Source organism: Rhipicephalus microplus, chromosome 3 (assembly GCF_043290135.1).
Source record: "Rhipicephalus microplus isolate Deutch F79 chromosome 3, USDA_Rmic, whole genome shotgun sequence".
NCBI classification, from domain to species: Eukaryota; Metazoa; Arthropoda; class Arachnida; order Ixodida; family Ixodidae; genus Rhipicephalus; species Rhipicephalus microplus.
Genome location: NC_134702.1, coordinates 173012012 through 173029557, shown reverse-complemented (window position 1 = coordinate 173029557; position 17546 = coordinate 173012012). Strand labels below are relative to the sequence as shown.

The following is a 17546-nucleotide window of genomic DNA, read 5'->3' as shown; positions in this document are numbered from 1 at the left end:
GGGAAAAGGCTTATGATTTTCGTACAAAGTACAAGCGTCGTCCTCCGAGCTGAAATACACGTTCCTCATTTTGTCGAAGTCGGTCCAACCATTGTAATCCGAGACCCGTTCGAACTGGGCCAGCCAGTCTTCGACATCCTCCAAGACAGAACCGTGGAACACTCTCGGCACATGTGGCTTTCACAGCGTATGAGGCATGGCTGCAGCGCTTTCCTGTGCGTTGGAGGCTGCAGCGCCTTCCATAGAGTTTGAGGGTGTGACAGACGTCATCTCGGGAAGAGGTCCACGCTAAGGTAGTAGTCCTCGGAGTCTTCGGCTTGAGCAGCGAACAGGTGTTGTCACTGCAGGTAAAGGGCTACCTGGAGGCGTTTGGAACATTGGCTGGGTGTTACCCAGCAGCTCCACCAGTCTTCACGTGCTACAAAACGTCTTCAACTTGAAAGAACTGAGCCGGCAGGGAGATGCACCGAAAACTGGCAAGATGGCTGCTTCAATAAATGACAACTAGCCAGAGCAGGCGCTGCCCCAGAACATCGTCTTCCATTCTCGCGGGCAGCCATGGCTTGCGCTCGCCGTAACTAGCGGCCAAGTGGCAATATAAACAGTTGTTGCGATAGTGCATAAATGTGTGTTGTTTCTTTTTAATTTTACACATTGCATCACATAAATATAATTCACTCATATTTTTTTATAATGCTTGATGTGTTGTGATAGGAAGTGGTAATTTCTGTGCAGTGTTTTGTGAATACTTCTCCGCAAACAGAACTTTAGTAAGCAGTTTAGTGGACTAGTTTTGATTTGTGCACATTCAGACACATTCGACGTTTGCAATATACTTAGCAATGGAATGAGAACTAAATTGTATTCTAGTTTCTGGCGCACTGTGTTCGCATGTGTTGACCATAGAATTTATTCGCAGCCAGATGGGAATTATTGTAATACATGATGTGATGGTGCCCTATTGGCACACTAACAGCCTTAGTGAGATGAGGTGGACATCAATATATTTTGCATGCACAGCTGCCCATGTGTATTGCCTGCTGCTGTAGTGCAGTTCCATGTAGTGTGTCACACATAATTTGCATTGCTTTGTGGGCTCTCAATGGCTTTTCAGGCTCCCTGACCTGTGTCTCCTTGGAACGGTCTTCTTCACTGGCATCTGTACGAAGCCGACTTCATTTCTGCGAGCAGTGCACCTATGTGACCGTGGACAAATCAACTATGAACAGACACCTTCCGAAACACATGGGCGAGCCCCCCTTCCAGTGCCGCTTTTGTCCAGCTGCATTCATGTACAAGTCCAAGCTTGGGGCTCACTTGTGCACCCACACAGTGGATCGGCCCTTCCCCTGCGCCCTCTGCAGTGCATCTTTTTCGATAAAAAACCACCTCAATGAGCACATGCGCATTCACACAAGTGAGGGGCCATTTTCCTGTGTCAGCTGCAGTGCATCTTTTGTGACAAAATGTACCCTCATTAGACACATTCGCACACACACAGGAGAATGTCCCTTCTCCTGTGCCCACTGCAATGCTTCTTTTTCGCTGAAAGGCCTCCTCACTGACCACATGCGCACTCACACAGGTGAGCGTCCATTTTCCTGTGTTCATTGCAATGCTTCTTATGTACATAAAAGCACCCTCAGGAGACACATCCGCACGCACACAGGAGAGCGTCCATTTTCCTGTGTCCACTGCAATGCTTCTTTTGTACTGAAAAACTCCCTCATGAGGCACATCCGCAAGCACACTGGAGAGCGTCCATTTTCCTGTATCCACTGCAATGCTGCTTTTATGTACAGAACTTCCCTTTTGAAGCACATCCTCAAGCACACTGGAGAGCGACCATTTTCCTGTGTCCACTGCAATGCGTCCTTTCTGCAGAAAAGCCATCTTGTAAGACACGTGCGAAAGCATACAGGAGAGCATCCATTTTCCTGTGTACACTGCAATGCATCTTTTGCAGAAAAAAAGGACCTCACAAGACACATCCTCAAGTACACAGGAGAGCGTCCATTTTCCTGTGTCCACTGCAATGCGTCCTTTCTGCAGAAAAGCCATCTTGTAAGACACGTGCGAAAGCACACAGGAGAGCGTCCATTTTCCTGTGTCCACTGCAATGCATCTTTTGCAGAAAAAAAGAACCTCACAGTACACGTGCGAAAGCACACAGGAGAGCGTCCATTTTCCTGTGTCCATTGCAATGCATCTTTTGCAGAAAAAAAGACCCTTACAAGACACATGCGAAAGCACACAGGAGAGCGTCCATTTTCCTGTGTCCACTGCAATGCATCTTTTGCAGAAAAACAGGACCTCACAAGACACATGCGAAAGCACACAGGAGAGCATCCATTTTCCTGTGTCCATTGCAATGCATCTTTTATAGACAAAAAGACCCTCACAAGACACATGCGAAAGCACACGTGAGAGCATCCATATTCTTGCATTCTTTGTGTAGAAAGCCTCCTCGAAAGACATCTGCATGCATATTTGATAGTGGTCCTGTTCCTGTTTCTACTGTAATAAATACTTTTTGGAAGAGATCCTCATGAGACACATCTGCCTGTACAGAGGAGTGAATCCATTTCCCTGTGTTCACTGCAATGCATCATGTTCAGTGAAATGCGAACTCATTAGGGACATGTACACTCGTGGAGGAAAGGGTCCCTCGTGTGTCCACAGCAATATATTCTTTTCAATAAAAGGCCACCTCATTGGGCACACGCGCACCAATGAAGCAGAGGGGCCCTTTTTCTATATTCACTGCTACTCACCCCTTTTCCATAGAAGGTCACCTGATCGAACACATGCATACTCACCATAGGTCAACGAAACCACTCTTGAGTCGACTCACAGACTCAGATCAAGCGGCGAGTCTCAGTGAATCTGCGCGAGTAATATTTTTGCGAGTTTGACTCCGAGTGAGTCTGGTTCAAAAAAATTTTGTCAATGTGAGTCAGAATGACTTTAGCTCAAGAAAATTTTAGGTCATCATCATCATCATCATCAGCCTGTCTACGTCCACTGCAGGACAAAGGCCTCTCCCATGTTCCGCCAGTTAACCCGGTCCTGTGCTTGCTGTTGCCAATTTATACCCGCAAACTTCTTAATCTCATCTGCCCACCTAACCTTCTGTCTCCCCCTACCTCGCTTCCCTTCTCTGGGAATCCAGTTGGTGACCCTTAATGACCAGCGGTTATCCTGTCTACGTGCTACATGCCCGGCCCATGTCCATTTCCTCTTCTTTATTGCAGCTATGATATCCTTAGCTCCCGTTTGTCCCCTAATCCATTCTGCTCTCTTCTTGTCTCTTAAGGTTACACCTACCATTTTTCTTTCCATTGCTCGCTGCGTCGTCCTCAATTTAAGTTGAACCCTCTTTGTGAGTCTCCAGGTTTCTGCTCCGTAGCTAAGTACCGGCAAGATACAGCTGTTATATACTTTCCTCTTGAGGGACAGTGGCAATCTACTTGTCGTAATTTGAGAGTGCCTGCCGAACGTGCTCCACCTCATTCTTATTCTTCTGGTTACTTCAATCTCGTGGTTAGGCTCTGCGGTTATTACCTGCCCTAAGTAGACATAGTTTTTTACAACTTCAAGTGCACTATTACCTATCGCAAAGCGCTGCTCCTTTCCGAGGTTGTTGTACATTACTTTCGTTTTCTGCAGATTAATTTTAAGACCCACCTTTCTGCTCTCCTTGTCTAACTCCGTAATCATGAGTTTCAATTCGTCCCCTGAGTTACTCAGCAATGCAATGTTATCGGCGAAGCGCAGGTTACTGAGGTACTCTTCTATAACTCTTATCCCTAACTGTTCCCATTCTAGGCTTCTGAAAACGTCCTGTAAGCACGCAGTGAATAGCATTGGGGAGATTGTGTCCCCCTGCCTTACACCCTTCTTTATTGGTATTCTGTTGCTTTTTTTATGAAGCACTATGGTAGCAGTTGATCCCCTGTAGATTTCTTCCAGAATGTTTATATATATTTCCTCTACGCCCTGATTCCGCAGTGTCTGCATGACGGCTGATATTTCTACTGAATCAAACGCCTTCTCGTAATCTATGAAGGCTATGTATAGTGGTTGGTTATACTCTGAGCATTTCTCTATTACCTGATTGATAGTATGAATGTGGTCAATTGTTGAGTAGCCTGTTCTAAATCCTGCTTGTTCCTTTGGTTGATTGAATTCTAATGTTTTCTTTACTCTGCTAGCAATTACCTTTGTAAATAGCTTGTATACTACAGAGAGCAAGCTGATCGGCCTGTAATTCTTCAAGTCCTTGTCATCTCCTTTCTTATGTATTAAGGTGATGTTAGCGTTCTTCCAAGACTCTGGTACTTTTCCCGTCAGGAGACACCTCGTAAATAGAGTGGCTAGTTTTTCTAACACAATCTGTCCTCCATCTTTCTGCAGATCTGATGTTACTTGATCCTCACCAGCAGCTTTGCCTCTGTGCATGCTCTCCAAAGCTTTTCTGACTTCTTCTATCATTACCGGTGGGGTGTCGTCTGGGTTACTGCTAGTTCTTATAGTATTAAGGTCGTGGTTGTCTCGGCTACTCTACAGACCTTTGTAAAACTCCTCCGCTATTTTAACTATCCTATCCATATTGGTAGTTATTGTGCCTTCTTTGTCCCTTAGTGCATACATCCGCCTTTTGCCTATCCCAAGTTTCCTCTTCAATACTTTGACACTTCCTCCGTTTTTCAGAGCGTGTTCAATTCTCTCCATGTTATACCGTCTTACATCGCATACCTTGCGTCTATTAATCAACTTCGAAAGCTCTGCCAGTTCTATTTTGTCTGTTGTACTTGACACTTTCATGATTTGACGCTTCTTAATTAGGTTCTTCGTTTCCTGGGAAAGCTTGCCAGTGTCCTGTCTAACTACCCTGCCTCCAACTTCCACTGCACACTCCGTGATGATACTCGTCAGATTATCATTCATTGTATCTACGCTAAGGTTGGTTTCCTCACTAAGAGCCGAGTACCTGTTTTGCAGCGACACTCTGAATTCCTGTACTTTCCCTCTCAGTGCTAGCTGATTGATTGACTTCTTGCGTATCAGTTTCTGTCGTTCCTTCTTCAAGTCTAGGCGAATTCGAGACCATATCATTCTATGGTCACTGCATCGTACCTTGCCAATAACTTCCACATCCTGCACGATTCCAGGGTGTGCACTCATTATAAAGTCTATTTTGTTCTTATTTTCGCCATTAGGGCTCCTCCATGTCCACTTGCGGTTTTCTCGTTTTCGGTAGAAGGTATTCAAAATCCGTAAATTATTGCATTCTGCGAATTCTACTAGTATCTCTCCTCTGGCGTTTCTAGTACCGATGCCATAATCTCCTACTGCCTGGTCTCCAGCCTGCTTCTTTCCTACCTTTGCATTAAAGTCGCCCATCACTATAGTATACTGTGTTTTTACCTTACTCATTGCCGATTCCACGTCTTCATAGAAGCTTTCAACTGAAGCGTCATCATGGCTGGATGTAGGTGCGTAAGCCTGTACTACCTTCATCTTGTATCTTTTATTCAGTTTAATTACGACACCTACCACCCTCTCATTAATGCTATAGTATTTCGCTATGTTGTCAGCTATGTTTCTGTGAATTAGGAACCCCACTCCCAGTTCTCTTCTGTCTGCCAAGCTCCTGTAGCAAAGGACGTGCCCATTCTGTAGCACTATATAGGCCTCATCTGTCCTCCTAACCTCACTGAGCCCAATTATATCCCATTTAACACCCTCTAGCTCCTCGAATAGTACAGCTAGACTTCCCTCACTAGATAAGGTTCTGGCGTTAAACGTTGCCAAGTTCAGGTTCCAATGGCGGCCTGTCCGGATCCAGAGATTCTTAGCACCCTCTGCTGCGTTGCAGATCTGACCGCCGCCGTGGTCAGTTGCTTCGCAGCTGCTGGGGACTGAGGGCCGTGAGTTATTTGACGTAAGCATGTGGGAGGTAGTGGCCAGATACTGCACCAGGGTGGCCAATCCTTCTCTGGTGAGAGAGTGCATTGTCGGCGGTGTTTGCCGGTGAGGGCGCACCCCAGGACTCTTAATGCAGTTCCATCAACACGCCGATTTTTTTTTTAATCCGGTTGGGAACTGCGCGGTACCGGGGTTTGAACCTCTTGCATGCGAGGCGGATGCTCTAACCACTACGCCATCAGCTGCCTAAAGAGATATCAGCCTCCTCTGCCTCCTCCCAAGAGTTGACAGTGATGGATGCCGTTGTGAGCGCCTTGCCGTTATAATCGACAGCAGCAGAGGGCATAGGATGAGGAGGATGGGTATTCTGCCGCATCGCCATAGAGCACGTCATTGGCTCCATGCAATTTTTCTGAAGAGCTTTTGCTCTTTGGATTCGACGCTTAGTGTGATATGTTGGATGCATGTTTTCAGGACGGGGCGGTATGAGTAATTGGGTATGTTTGGGGGAATGTTGTATTTATTCTTAAATTGACTTAATTTGCTGTAGACTTGCGTTGCCCATATTATAGCGCTTATAACTGTAATACCTTTGCAAGAGATCCAGATGGGCTGGAAACTTACTGTACTTCGAAGTTTGCAGGCTGTATTGTAGGGACGGCACTGGCAAAGAAAAAAAAATGACAGCGCAATCAACAAGTGAAGGCGGAATAGTGCCGCGCTCTATTCTCACGGGTTACACTCCATTGAAAAGCTTGCTTTTTTTTTTTCTTTCATGGAACCAGCGCTGCTTTTCATTATAACGCCGTTTGAAGAATCTTCCCGTCGAGCCGCAGAAGCAGGATGCAGGGAAGAGGGAGCAGGCGGTCTAAATGCGTCTAGACTATGTCTAGATTGAACGTCACTGGTTCTGCGAAGACCACGGGCTGGTTACAGGCACGCTCTAGTCTTTTATGGTCACCCATTTTCCCTGTGAATTTTACAGTGTTCAATGGATACGTTGGACAATCTAAGAACGAACATCAAAATGCTTTGCTTGTTTTCTCCTTCAGTGAATACTTGGTTTTCATTAGAAAGATGCCGTTATGCTACATGTTTGACCCTTGGATTTGGATGCAGTTGAGAGTACTGATATTGCTATTGTGCAATCAAAACATAATCGAAGTTCAGATGATGAAAAAAAGACGATCACAACTCAAGCACCTTCACTGTTAAAACGTGGGGAGCGAATGTAGGTGGGCTAACCGAAGCCTTCTACAATATTCCAGCAAAATTACTTTTCATATGCCTTACTTTAATGACATGAACAGGGCACTCGGTTGCCTAGAGCGTAACTGCGCTTTGGTTGACCATCTCATAAATATTCGTGCGAGATATAACAGTAAAATTATGAGGCAGGATTGGACAGCAATAAAATCAACGACGACAATTAGCCCAGTTTCCCTTACAGAAGCTTCCAGAAAAGAGGGATGCTAAAATATCTCTATATTTCTCAAATCGAGGTGTTTAGCAGCGAGCTAAAACGGACCGTAAAAAAAAAAATGAAATATTGCCAGAGGCGAATGTATACCTCCTTACAATTACCTGTCAGGAAAATGCTGAAGTTGCCATGCTTTTCTTCGTAAATGGGACCAAAATAAATGCAGTAACAAAAAAAAAAAACCTTCCTTCAGTTCAGCCTGAAGATTCTGGCGATGATTCTTGCTCGTACGTGGAGGAAAAAAAGAAAAAACATGCTCTCGCTGAAATCCCATCCACTTTGTGGTCTGCTGTGGTGCCCGCCGAAACATGCATTCCTTCAGTTCAGTCAGAAGACTCTAGTGGTGATTCTTGCTGGTACGCGAAAAAAAAAAAAGAACATGTGCACGCTGGAATCCCATGCGCCCTGCTGTCAGCCGTGGTGTTGCCGTTGCCAAAACTTGCGCCCTCTCATGGTAGCCGGACGGGCGAGGTGATACTCGTTCACTTTGCTGGGGAGCGTGGTGATTGGGACGGCCGGAGAGGGACACGCCGCACGCCCGCCATCTCGGAGGCCATGGCTGTACATATACTGTCGTAATGAAGAGTGATACTTTGGTGGAGCTGCGAAAGGAGCTGATGCAAAATAAAAAAAGAAGAGGCGCATAACAAAATGGCTGGCCCATGAACGATGGTTGTCTCTGTGTCAATAATCATTAATAAATGTAAAGCATTTCTTTTCACACTGCAAGCACTTTTGGGATCTATCTGCGTGTCTGTCTGTCTAGCCACCCACGTCAGGGTGCTGTCATGGTCACGTTCTTCGTTAAATGGCGGGTATGTCCCTCAGGTGAGAGACATTTTATATCTGCCCAGGAATGGTGAGAACACACATCGGCAATTTCAACGCTTAACAGTTAAAAAAAAGTTCACATAGGCATTGTTGTCCGGATGAATGCAAAGGATAAATGTGTCTCAGCAGGAATCGAACCCTATCATTCTGCGTGGCAATCGCTTATTCTACCTTAGGGTCATGCTATGTCTTGGAAATACTTTACAAATTGACGCTGATGTTCGTGAAACATGTCAATTCTGGTTGCAATACTGGCTATCGAATTTCATGAACATCACTTATGTGCTCCCATGATACAGTCATCATGTTTGGTTTATTTATTTATTTATTCACAATACTGTAAGCCCTGTCGGGCTGTTACAGAGTGGGAACTACATCATACAATGACAATTCTAATTTACCAACAAAAGATTCAACTGTGTCTACATTCTCAAAGAAATCGGCGGCAAGACAGTTCCAGTCGACAATCGTTCTGACAAGAAAAGTGTTTTTAAATGTGTCAATTCTCGGTGTGTAGGGCATAATTACGTGTGGGTGATTGGTTCTTGATGAGACTCTTCCTGGGGGACGCAAATAAAGAGAAGGGTTTAAATTGAGCTTATTGTTGTAAAGCTGATATAAAAACTTTAGTCGAGTGATTTTTCGGCGAATGGCAAGTTGAGGAAGTTTAACCTCAGTGAGCAGGGTTGTTATTGACTGCCTCCTCTCATGGTTAACATCAATTGTAATTAGGCACCATGCGCTGAGGTTAATTTGTGTCGCAGTGTTGAGGGCCACCACCTTCGTGAGCCCCAGCACAAACACCAGCACTTCAGATCAGCTTACGCTTCTGGTGTTACTAATATATATGTGTCTGTTTGCTGCCTGATGCAACTGCCAACAACTGCTAATATAAAATGTATGCGGCTGTTTAACATATCTATAAGCATGGATTTGTACGTATATGGAGCGTCTCTTCATTACGTCTTACTCAATAAAAAATTAAAACACAATCACCTTGCATTCACATGCTTCGCATAACATAGATTCGCAATGTACATGGGATCTGCCAAATTTCTTCAGTAGTCTATGACAGAGACCAATGCTTGAGGCTGTAGCCACATGTCCTGGTGGGTTGTCAGTTTGTGCGTATCTACCGCAGGAAGGCTATTCACGTTTTCTTGGGCTTTCCAAGCTAACTTGGTAGCAGCAAGACATCCAGGAAGCACAGATGTCTACTTCATCTGTCTATTTTAGAGCAAACAGCCTGCTCACAGTGCCTAAGTGCCTGCTAGTCATCTATCATCGCAGAAAAAATTGCCACTGTGCCCTATATGGATATCCAAATGCTTTGGCTGTCAACCTTCTTCGTGCAGAGGGTATTTTTTTGGATATAGCCTGGGCACCAGAACTGCCTTTGTAAACATTGAGGCTTCACCTACCGAAGCCACTTGGCAACAAGGAGGCAACCAGGAAGACGCACTTAGTTTGTCTTCACATTTTAGGGCGAAGCTCCCTAAAGAAACTGTCTACCATGCAAAAATTTTTTTTTTGATCGTCGTGAATATGAGAAGATCGTTTATGACATTGGTCAACAAGCATGCTGACGTCCTGTAAAAAAAAGGGGGAATTATAATATTAAGTTGATGCTAAATGTCGACAAAAAATGACCGCTAGAATCACCCAACAGCGATGTTCCCAGTCTCTTGGTAGGACAAGAAATCCTCGCAGGGCAACTTATCTTGCTTGAAAACAAATGTTTATAACCTGATATTGTATTTTACGCTTTTGAGGCAACTTTAGGATGCGCAAGAGTTCAAGTTTTTTTTTTTTTTTTTTTTTGTCACACGTTTACAGTTGGCACTGCCGGCGGTCGCCCTCCTGCAAAATCTTGCGTCGCGATCATACGGCTGATATTGCTGCTCCCCGTTCAACCGAGGCTTGCGCACAGCATTTGACAGGAGGCCTCGAACATATGACCGCAGCAGTCAGATGCCGATGAACAAAGAGCGGAAGGCCACCTGTTCTTTTATTTTTCTTCCTTTTTGAATACAATATGATGATGGCCAAATGGCCTGTTTCACAACCTTTACAAACTAAGTTAACGGATGTTTTGTAGATTGCCATTAGATGACCTCACTTGACATCATCACATCAATGATGTCTGATCAACATTGTTACATTATAAACAACACCTCGGAAACTTTCACATTCATACTCAAGAAGTAGAGAAATCTTGATAAAAAGCCAAAAATAAATCTTGGTACGTACTTATCTCCTAACAACAAAATGAAATAAAAAGAACACAAAAGACATAGTAATGCACAACCGAACCAAACTACACGACCTCTCATCAAGAGGCTAATAACAAATCGCGTAGTCCTTTGTCCGTCTTGGAGGGTGGCGCTTGCGTACTGGACACCCAGTTCCAGCGTTCTAACTCGCCTGGTAACTGCTACTGTTAGCTGATAAGGGCATTGTGCTATTTCCCCCCTCTTTTTTGCATAGTCTGCTGTGGTAGCTGGGAGGTATTGAGGCATTGGAACACCCACCTCGTTTAGAGCATTATTGTGCGATGTATTTGTGACATTTTCAGTGCCATCAGACTGTTCTTCTGCAAGCGAGGAGCCTAAAGAGGAAGCTAGTTCGGCATATGCATAGTCATTATGTGGAAGGCATTTATCATTCCGTGATTGCAATAGTATTCTCGATGATTCTGAAATATGCCAAGCCTTAACATCACGCGCTGCCAGTATTAGCTTTCACGGCAGCATTTTACAACGAGGAGACGATAAAAATAGCTTACAGACTGGGCATCATTGACTTTGCGGTGTCCAATGGCTGCTTAAAGAGTTTCCGCCTGAGGCACGGCATCGCTTACAAGACGGTAGGCAGAGAAGCCTCTCGCTATTGAAACACCTTGCGTAAGCAATAGCGTGTCTATTCGTGCCGCTATCACCTCGTTACGGCATGGCCGTTCACATAACACTGACACAAAGCAGCAAGATCTCGGAAGGAGCATCACATCATCGGCTACACGTAAATGTTGTAGTAAATGATGTTGTAGTAATGGTGGGGTCGACGTATAGATGGGCGGAAAAGGTGACGATACGTTCTGGAATGTTGATGACAGCACCGTACTCTCGCAAAAATTCCATACCCCAAATCAGCTCTTTACAAGAGTCCGGTAAAATGACAAAAGTGGCAACGAAGCTCGAATCACCAATTATGAGCCGAGCGATGCATTTACCGGTTGGCGTCATTAGCTGTCCACCAGCACTCCTTATGCTCAGCCCACTCCATGGCATCTTGACCTTCTTAAAGGAGCACTGACATCAAATTTACTCATGCCAAGATTTTTGCTTCAGCGAGTAGCTATAGACTCCGTAGCTGCGATTCACGACCTAAAACGTAACTGAGGGATGAATTACTATCACTTTTATTAGTTTATATCACTGGGATCTAGCACTATTAAATAACAGCCAACAATCCCGCCGTTTTTAGCGCTGGGAGCACCAGCAGTGGCCCTACCTCGCGGTCACCTCCAGGTCACGCCACAGCTGATCACTTGTCCACAGAAAAGAGTGACGTCAGGCTCAGCTGGTCCACAAACGTTTCGTCTGCTATGCGGACCCATTCAGTCATGCTTTGTCACCTGCATTGCCACCAGCAGTGGCCCTACCTCGCGGTCACCTCCAGGTCACGCCACAGCTGATCACTTGTCCACAGAAAAGAGTGACGTCAGGCTCAGCTGGTCCACAAACGTTTCGTCTGCTATGCGGACCCATTCAGTCATGCTTTGTCACCTGCATTGCTGTGGTCGCCGTACAACGTGTTGACTCCGGTTCAATAAGATAGTCTGGAGCTTGGAATCCCCGCGATTCGCGACATCGCGAATTATTTTGGCTTCAATCGACCTTTTGCAGAACAGTGATTTCGAAACAGACGCCGTTCCAAGCAGCACTGCAGAGGCGCCCGAAGTTGCACGTTTCATCCATGTTCGCTCGTGTGTCTCAGTTAGCTATATTAGTGTGTTTTGGCGTGAAAAGCATTCAGGTATTCCCTGAATGCAATGGATCAATGCAATATAGCTATCGCGAATGAGCATCAGCGGAGAAATAGAATACGTTTCCTGCTTGTCAGTTTCTTTTTCGCGCCTCCAGATGGCCCCACCTATCCAGCTTCTTGTGGTATACATGGTATTACGACTTTTACATGGACGCAAATTCTACAGATGAACTAAACTTCAACAATACTTACGTGTTACTCTTTAGGGATGATATCTGACTACACGCTCTTCCAAGTTTGATAGCTTGCAGTTTTGTTGATGTGTAACACATACGTGATATGAAAAGACAACACGATAGCGCTTTTTTCCGTGCTTCAAGCTAGACACACCGCAACGATTCCCCGACATGCTGACGGACAAGCACACGTTTAATCATGTTCTTTTCTTTCGATATTCTTTTAAAAGTGGTTTTTATCTTGATAATTTCACGTAATCATTCAAACCAGTGCGATGAAGATCAGACGCAACGAGCCACAGCTGGGCTAAAGTGCACCTGCGCAGGCTAGCCCGGCCGTAGACGAGCGAGTGCGTTTCTGCGCTTCGGCGCCACGATAAGAACACTCGGATCGTACACGTCATCAATACTAGGGCATCGTCACTCAGGATGATATTTGTGGAATGTATCACACCGAACACGTAGCACTTGTATCGATGTCACAGGGCAGTCTATTTTCCATTTTTTCTCCTTAGCTTTTCTAAAATGCTGTTTGACATCAAATTAAAATAACTCGACGCGACGGATGCCGTTCAAATTTGGCCAAGAAGACCTATGCATACCAAGCTATCGAATGATGGGCACATCTAGATCTTGAAATTTGATGTCAGTTCTCCTTTAAGGCGGTCGTCAAGCTCTTGTCGCATAATAGAAAAGTCAGCACCAGTGTCAACCACTGCTATTACGTTGTGTCCTTCTATAATAACGCTGAGGTCGGCACGTACAAATTTATCGGCATTAGTACTCGAACCCCAGGTGGTCGAAATTTCCGGAGCTTTCCACTACGGCGTCTCTCATAATCATATGGTGGTTTTGGGACGTTAAACCCCACAAATCAATCAATCATCAATCAATCGGCATTAGTACTCGTGGTTGTCGTCTTTGTCATCACCGCCGTCATGTCGTCTTTGTGTAGAGGCAAGGGCGTCTTTTTGGCATCTCGGTAATTGGCAACCTTGCCCCCGGAGGTCGCGGCAGTTAGTTTCCCCGGCACGGGGTTTGGGAGCGGTTTCCGACAACGTCAGCGTAACTTTGGCGATTCGGGAAAGTGTGACCTCAAGCAGGCGAGGGAGACCGCAAGCGACGACTTAGTGAAGACACTTGGTTGGTCTGCAGGTGATCAGCACCATGGTCACGAAAGTCTTCAAAATAAAATGAAGTGGGACGAGAAAAGTTTCCAAACCGGGCTTCTCTATGATGGCAGTAGCACGAGATGTGGCCTGGTTCGCCGCAGTGGAAACAAAGCAGTCGACGGTCAGCAGTGCGCCACAAGTCGGTCTGGCATACTGGTGGTCGCCGCACAGGTTCTCGCTGCCACCAAGGCAAGGTAACGGCACCGTGGCTGAAAGGGTGCCTCTTCTGGGGCTGGCAGAGAACGGCGGACGGCATCAGCATAGGTCAATGGACGTGGTTCAGGTGGTGGCACCGGTGATGGAAAGGCTTGCTGTAGTTCGGGGCGCATGTTTTTCGCAACAGAAGCAACTGAAGGCTCGGTAGACGAAAGGCCGGGGGCCCACAGTTCTTCCCGCAGGATTTGCCTAATCATTTGTCGTTGAGAGCTTTCGGAAATGGCAGTGTTTTGAGCGGCGGCACCAACAGGCGTTTGGTCGGGCAGGCGGTCAAAGTGGCGGCATCGTTGCCCGAGCGCCGGCTCGATGACAGTCGCCTCTTTAATAAATTCATCCACTGCTGTTGGCGGCTTTCGTACAAGGCCGGCGAAAAGCGGTTCCTTAACTCCCCGTATCAGGTGACGAACTTTCCTAACCTCTGGCATGTCAGGGTCAGCGCGGCGAAATAGACGGGCCATATCCTCAGCGAACATGGCGACGCTTTCGTTCGGCTTTTGCACGTGGGCTTCAATCTTCTGTTGTGCAAGATCCCGTCAGTCTGCACTCAGGAACGTCTCGAGAAGCTTTTGGCGGAATTTTCCCAGGTTTGTGAAGTAGGCTCCCTGCTCTCGTATCATGTGCGAGCGCTATTTTCCATTGCGAAGTAGGCACGGCCAAGTTTCTCTTGCGTGCTGCAGCGATTCACCACAGCGGTCCGCTCGAACTGGTCGAGCCAGTCCTCGACATCTTCGTACGGTTCTCTTCGAAAGACTTCGGGAACACAAGGAGGCTCAAAAGTTACTTGGGAAGGAAAAGTCGTCTGGGCCGCAGGAAAATTCGCAGACGTTGAAAGGGCTGCCATGTTGGTAAGAAGAGATGCAGTCAAGAGTTCTGGACTTAGGCCTAGTAGGGCCCGGCTGAATCCGTGTACTGGAGTCGTAACAAGATGTTGAGGCTCTTGACTGGGTTTACGGTCCCGAACAACGCTTTCCTGCATCTGGTTGGAGGCCCCAGCACCTCCACCAGTGTCACGACGTGAAGACAGAGATGGTATTTTAAGATGCTGAGAAAGCAGCAGCGGGTCGGTCTTTTTGTTTTCCGCGCGCCAGAGAGTTCCTCGTCTTTCTCGTTTTTGAGGTCTGCGATAAAAGTGTGCAGATGCCCGTATGCACTGTCGCCTTCGTCTTTCTTGCAGAACCCACGTGCTTATATAGTACCTCTATAAAGTGGAAAAATGGCAGACATTTATAGTTTGAGTCTGCATAAATTTTATGTGAGCTGGGGCTGTTAAGTGAAATTAACATATCTCCTTGAATTGTCACTCGTTACGCCATACAATAAAAAAAAATAACACGCTCCAGCTACTTCTTCAAGGAATACACCAGGCTGGGTAGCGTTCTATAAATGATAGCTGTTGTGTCGAGTCCTCGGCTGTTTCTACCGTACACTGTTTCTGTGTTCAAAACAAGAAAGTTATTTGGCCCCACCCTTCTTCCCTGAGTCACCGCTAGCACAGTTCCATAGGTCTGTCAATGCGAGCTATACCTATGAGCAACAAGCCACCGTCCTCGTTGTTCCCTAAATATGCCTATCTCATCGTCTTTTTATGACAGGGTTTGATCTTTGAAAGTGTTATGCCTTTGAGGGAAAATCTCTCTGCAACATTTATTGGCACTCGGGGCAGTGCCCTCCATGGGATGGTGTACATTTGAACAGTCCAAGAACAAACTTTTGCGCATTTACCTTCTTAATCTCTTGAGTCTAAAAGGCGCCCGATTTTCTACTTGCCCCACCCTTATAATTTCACAAAATTTTCTTTAATATTCTCTGTAGGCACCCTTTTACAGACTGTATCATCCTTCCACAAATATTCCCATCAACGAATAACACTCAGCTACAATTTTCAGGTTATTTGCACGAGTGTAGAGAAGTCCTAAATAATATGTCTCGAAAGTCTCAACTGCATACGACTATCTGTCTTAAGCGTGTCTTCCTTATTGTAAAATGAAACTCTGCGTAGTAAAAGGACAGAAAGTCTTCCGAAATGTGTTAGCCTCAAGCCCCTTCACATATGAGTACTGCTCTAACTGGCACATGTTTAACGATAATATACGCTTTCACGATATTTTCTACTAGCAGCAACAGGCATAATACTGTCGATCTTGTTGACTTAAAGCAGCTTCGATCGGGACACACTGTCTTTTGGAATGGCATTGTAGCTGTTAAGGGGGAATCGAGTGATAATCGCACCCAGGCATCACAATTACTGCGTACTCGTTTAACACGTTGGTGTCATCTTAGGTACCAAAATCCTTCAGATAGCTCAACGAGAGTGCCTTGAAGGCCACCATGACAACGGTGTTGATGCGTGTCACTCGAATTGAGGGGTTCATAATGCTGATATTGCAGCATACATTCAGGCCAGTTGCCGTCTTCTCAAGTTTCACCTTGACGAAGGGAGAGCTGACTTCAAGGGTGACTTTGACACTTCTGACATTTCATGAGTGGCGACCACATCTCCCTTTTTCTTGCATGGCCTCATACTTTTTACACAATGTTCACTTGTTTCTTTCTTAAAAAAAAGTGCGAACACTGCCATGAGTCTTCGCTGATGTCCTTGGGAGCACAACTTCTTTGCGACTATTTTGGACATCGATGGCTTTGTTGAACCCTCTTATGTCGATATTTTTCTTTGCGAATGGCTTTTCTACAATACCACTGGTATCAAGCTCGGAACCCGTTGTGATGATTATGAGAAATCCACCTCATTGTAGACATCTGTTCGCAGGATGCAGGTATGACTGCTCGCATACTGTGCACCTTGCTCCTCAACGGATGGTGGACCTTGTGAAGTTCATCCCATTTTCGTGCTAATGGCAATTAACGCTCTGTAATCCTACAGCCAACTTAAGTTTAGCACTACTTTCCACAATTGATCCTACCCAATTAGAAGACCTACTGCAGGTTCACAGGTGATGCTTGGGGAAAACTCTGTATTCACAAATGGTTTATTTTCTGCATGACTGTGAAGTTCACTTGTATCAAGATTCAATTACGTCACCACAGATGTAAGGAATTACAACAGCTTCTATCTGCACTAAAGTGCTGTTGTGTTGACTTTGAAGCGTAACGCTCACAACCTTTGTGCGTCGAGCAAGTTGAGGTTTCTGATGACGAAAGGCACTTGTGACGAAATCCCTCTCTCGAATACGAGCGAGCTGTTGCTTCCTGTAAACGTGTTCTCGTAGGAGTGTTCCTTGTCTCCCGTTGTCCTAATTATCAGGTACGTAACAGCAACACGTCAGGGTCATTATCCAAGTGCAAAAAGTCTAAAGGATAATATCAGAAGATAGCGCAGGAGTCATGTCATTCGTAGTGACATATATAGCAGTGTCAGAAGCACATTCAGTTTCTGCACGTGTATTTTCAGTTGCCCCTGAGGTAAATATTGCGCATGCGTGACCGGGTTTGGATAACTTGCATTGTACTGTGCAGCGGTGGTCTCGTGCCAGGTAGGTGCCTTCCAAGTAAAAAAAAAACATTGACTCAGTTTGAATATTTCTAATTGGAAAGTTTCCAATTGTAAATTAGTACACAATTGCTCCTATTGGAAAGCGATCACTTGGTTATTGTAGCACAGGCCAATTGGGTACCCAATTGGTACCAATTGGTTAGAGTGACCTATCGTACCCATCGGCAGCAGTAATTGGCAAC

The 17546-nt window shown here is 45.6% G+C and overlaps 1 protein-coding gene across 5 annotated transcripts in view; it reads left to right on the top strand.

Annotated features, from left to right (window-relative positions):
* LOC142802707 (uncharacterized) overlaps positions 1-17546 on the top strand; it is a 112235-nt gene that overhangs the window by 72376 nt on the left and 22313 nt on the right. Inside the window, exon 4 of one of the 5 annotated variants that reach the window (XM_075887695.1) lies at positions 1115-3000. The exons of the other annotated variants lie outside the window; for them this stretch is intronic. Within the exon in view, the coding sequence (XP_075743810.1) occupies positions 1115-2427 (1313 nt within the window). The 3' untranslated portion in view covers positions 2428-3000. Of the gene's footprint in view, positions 1-1114; positions 3001-17546 lie in introns of those variants that run through there. 5 annotated transcript variants of the gene reach the window in all.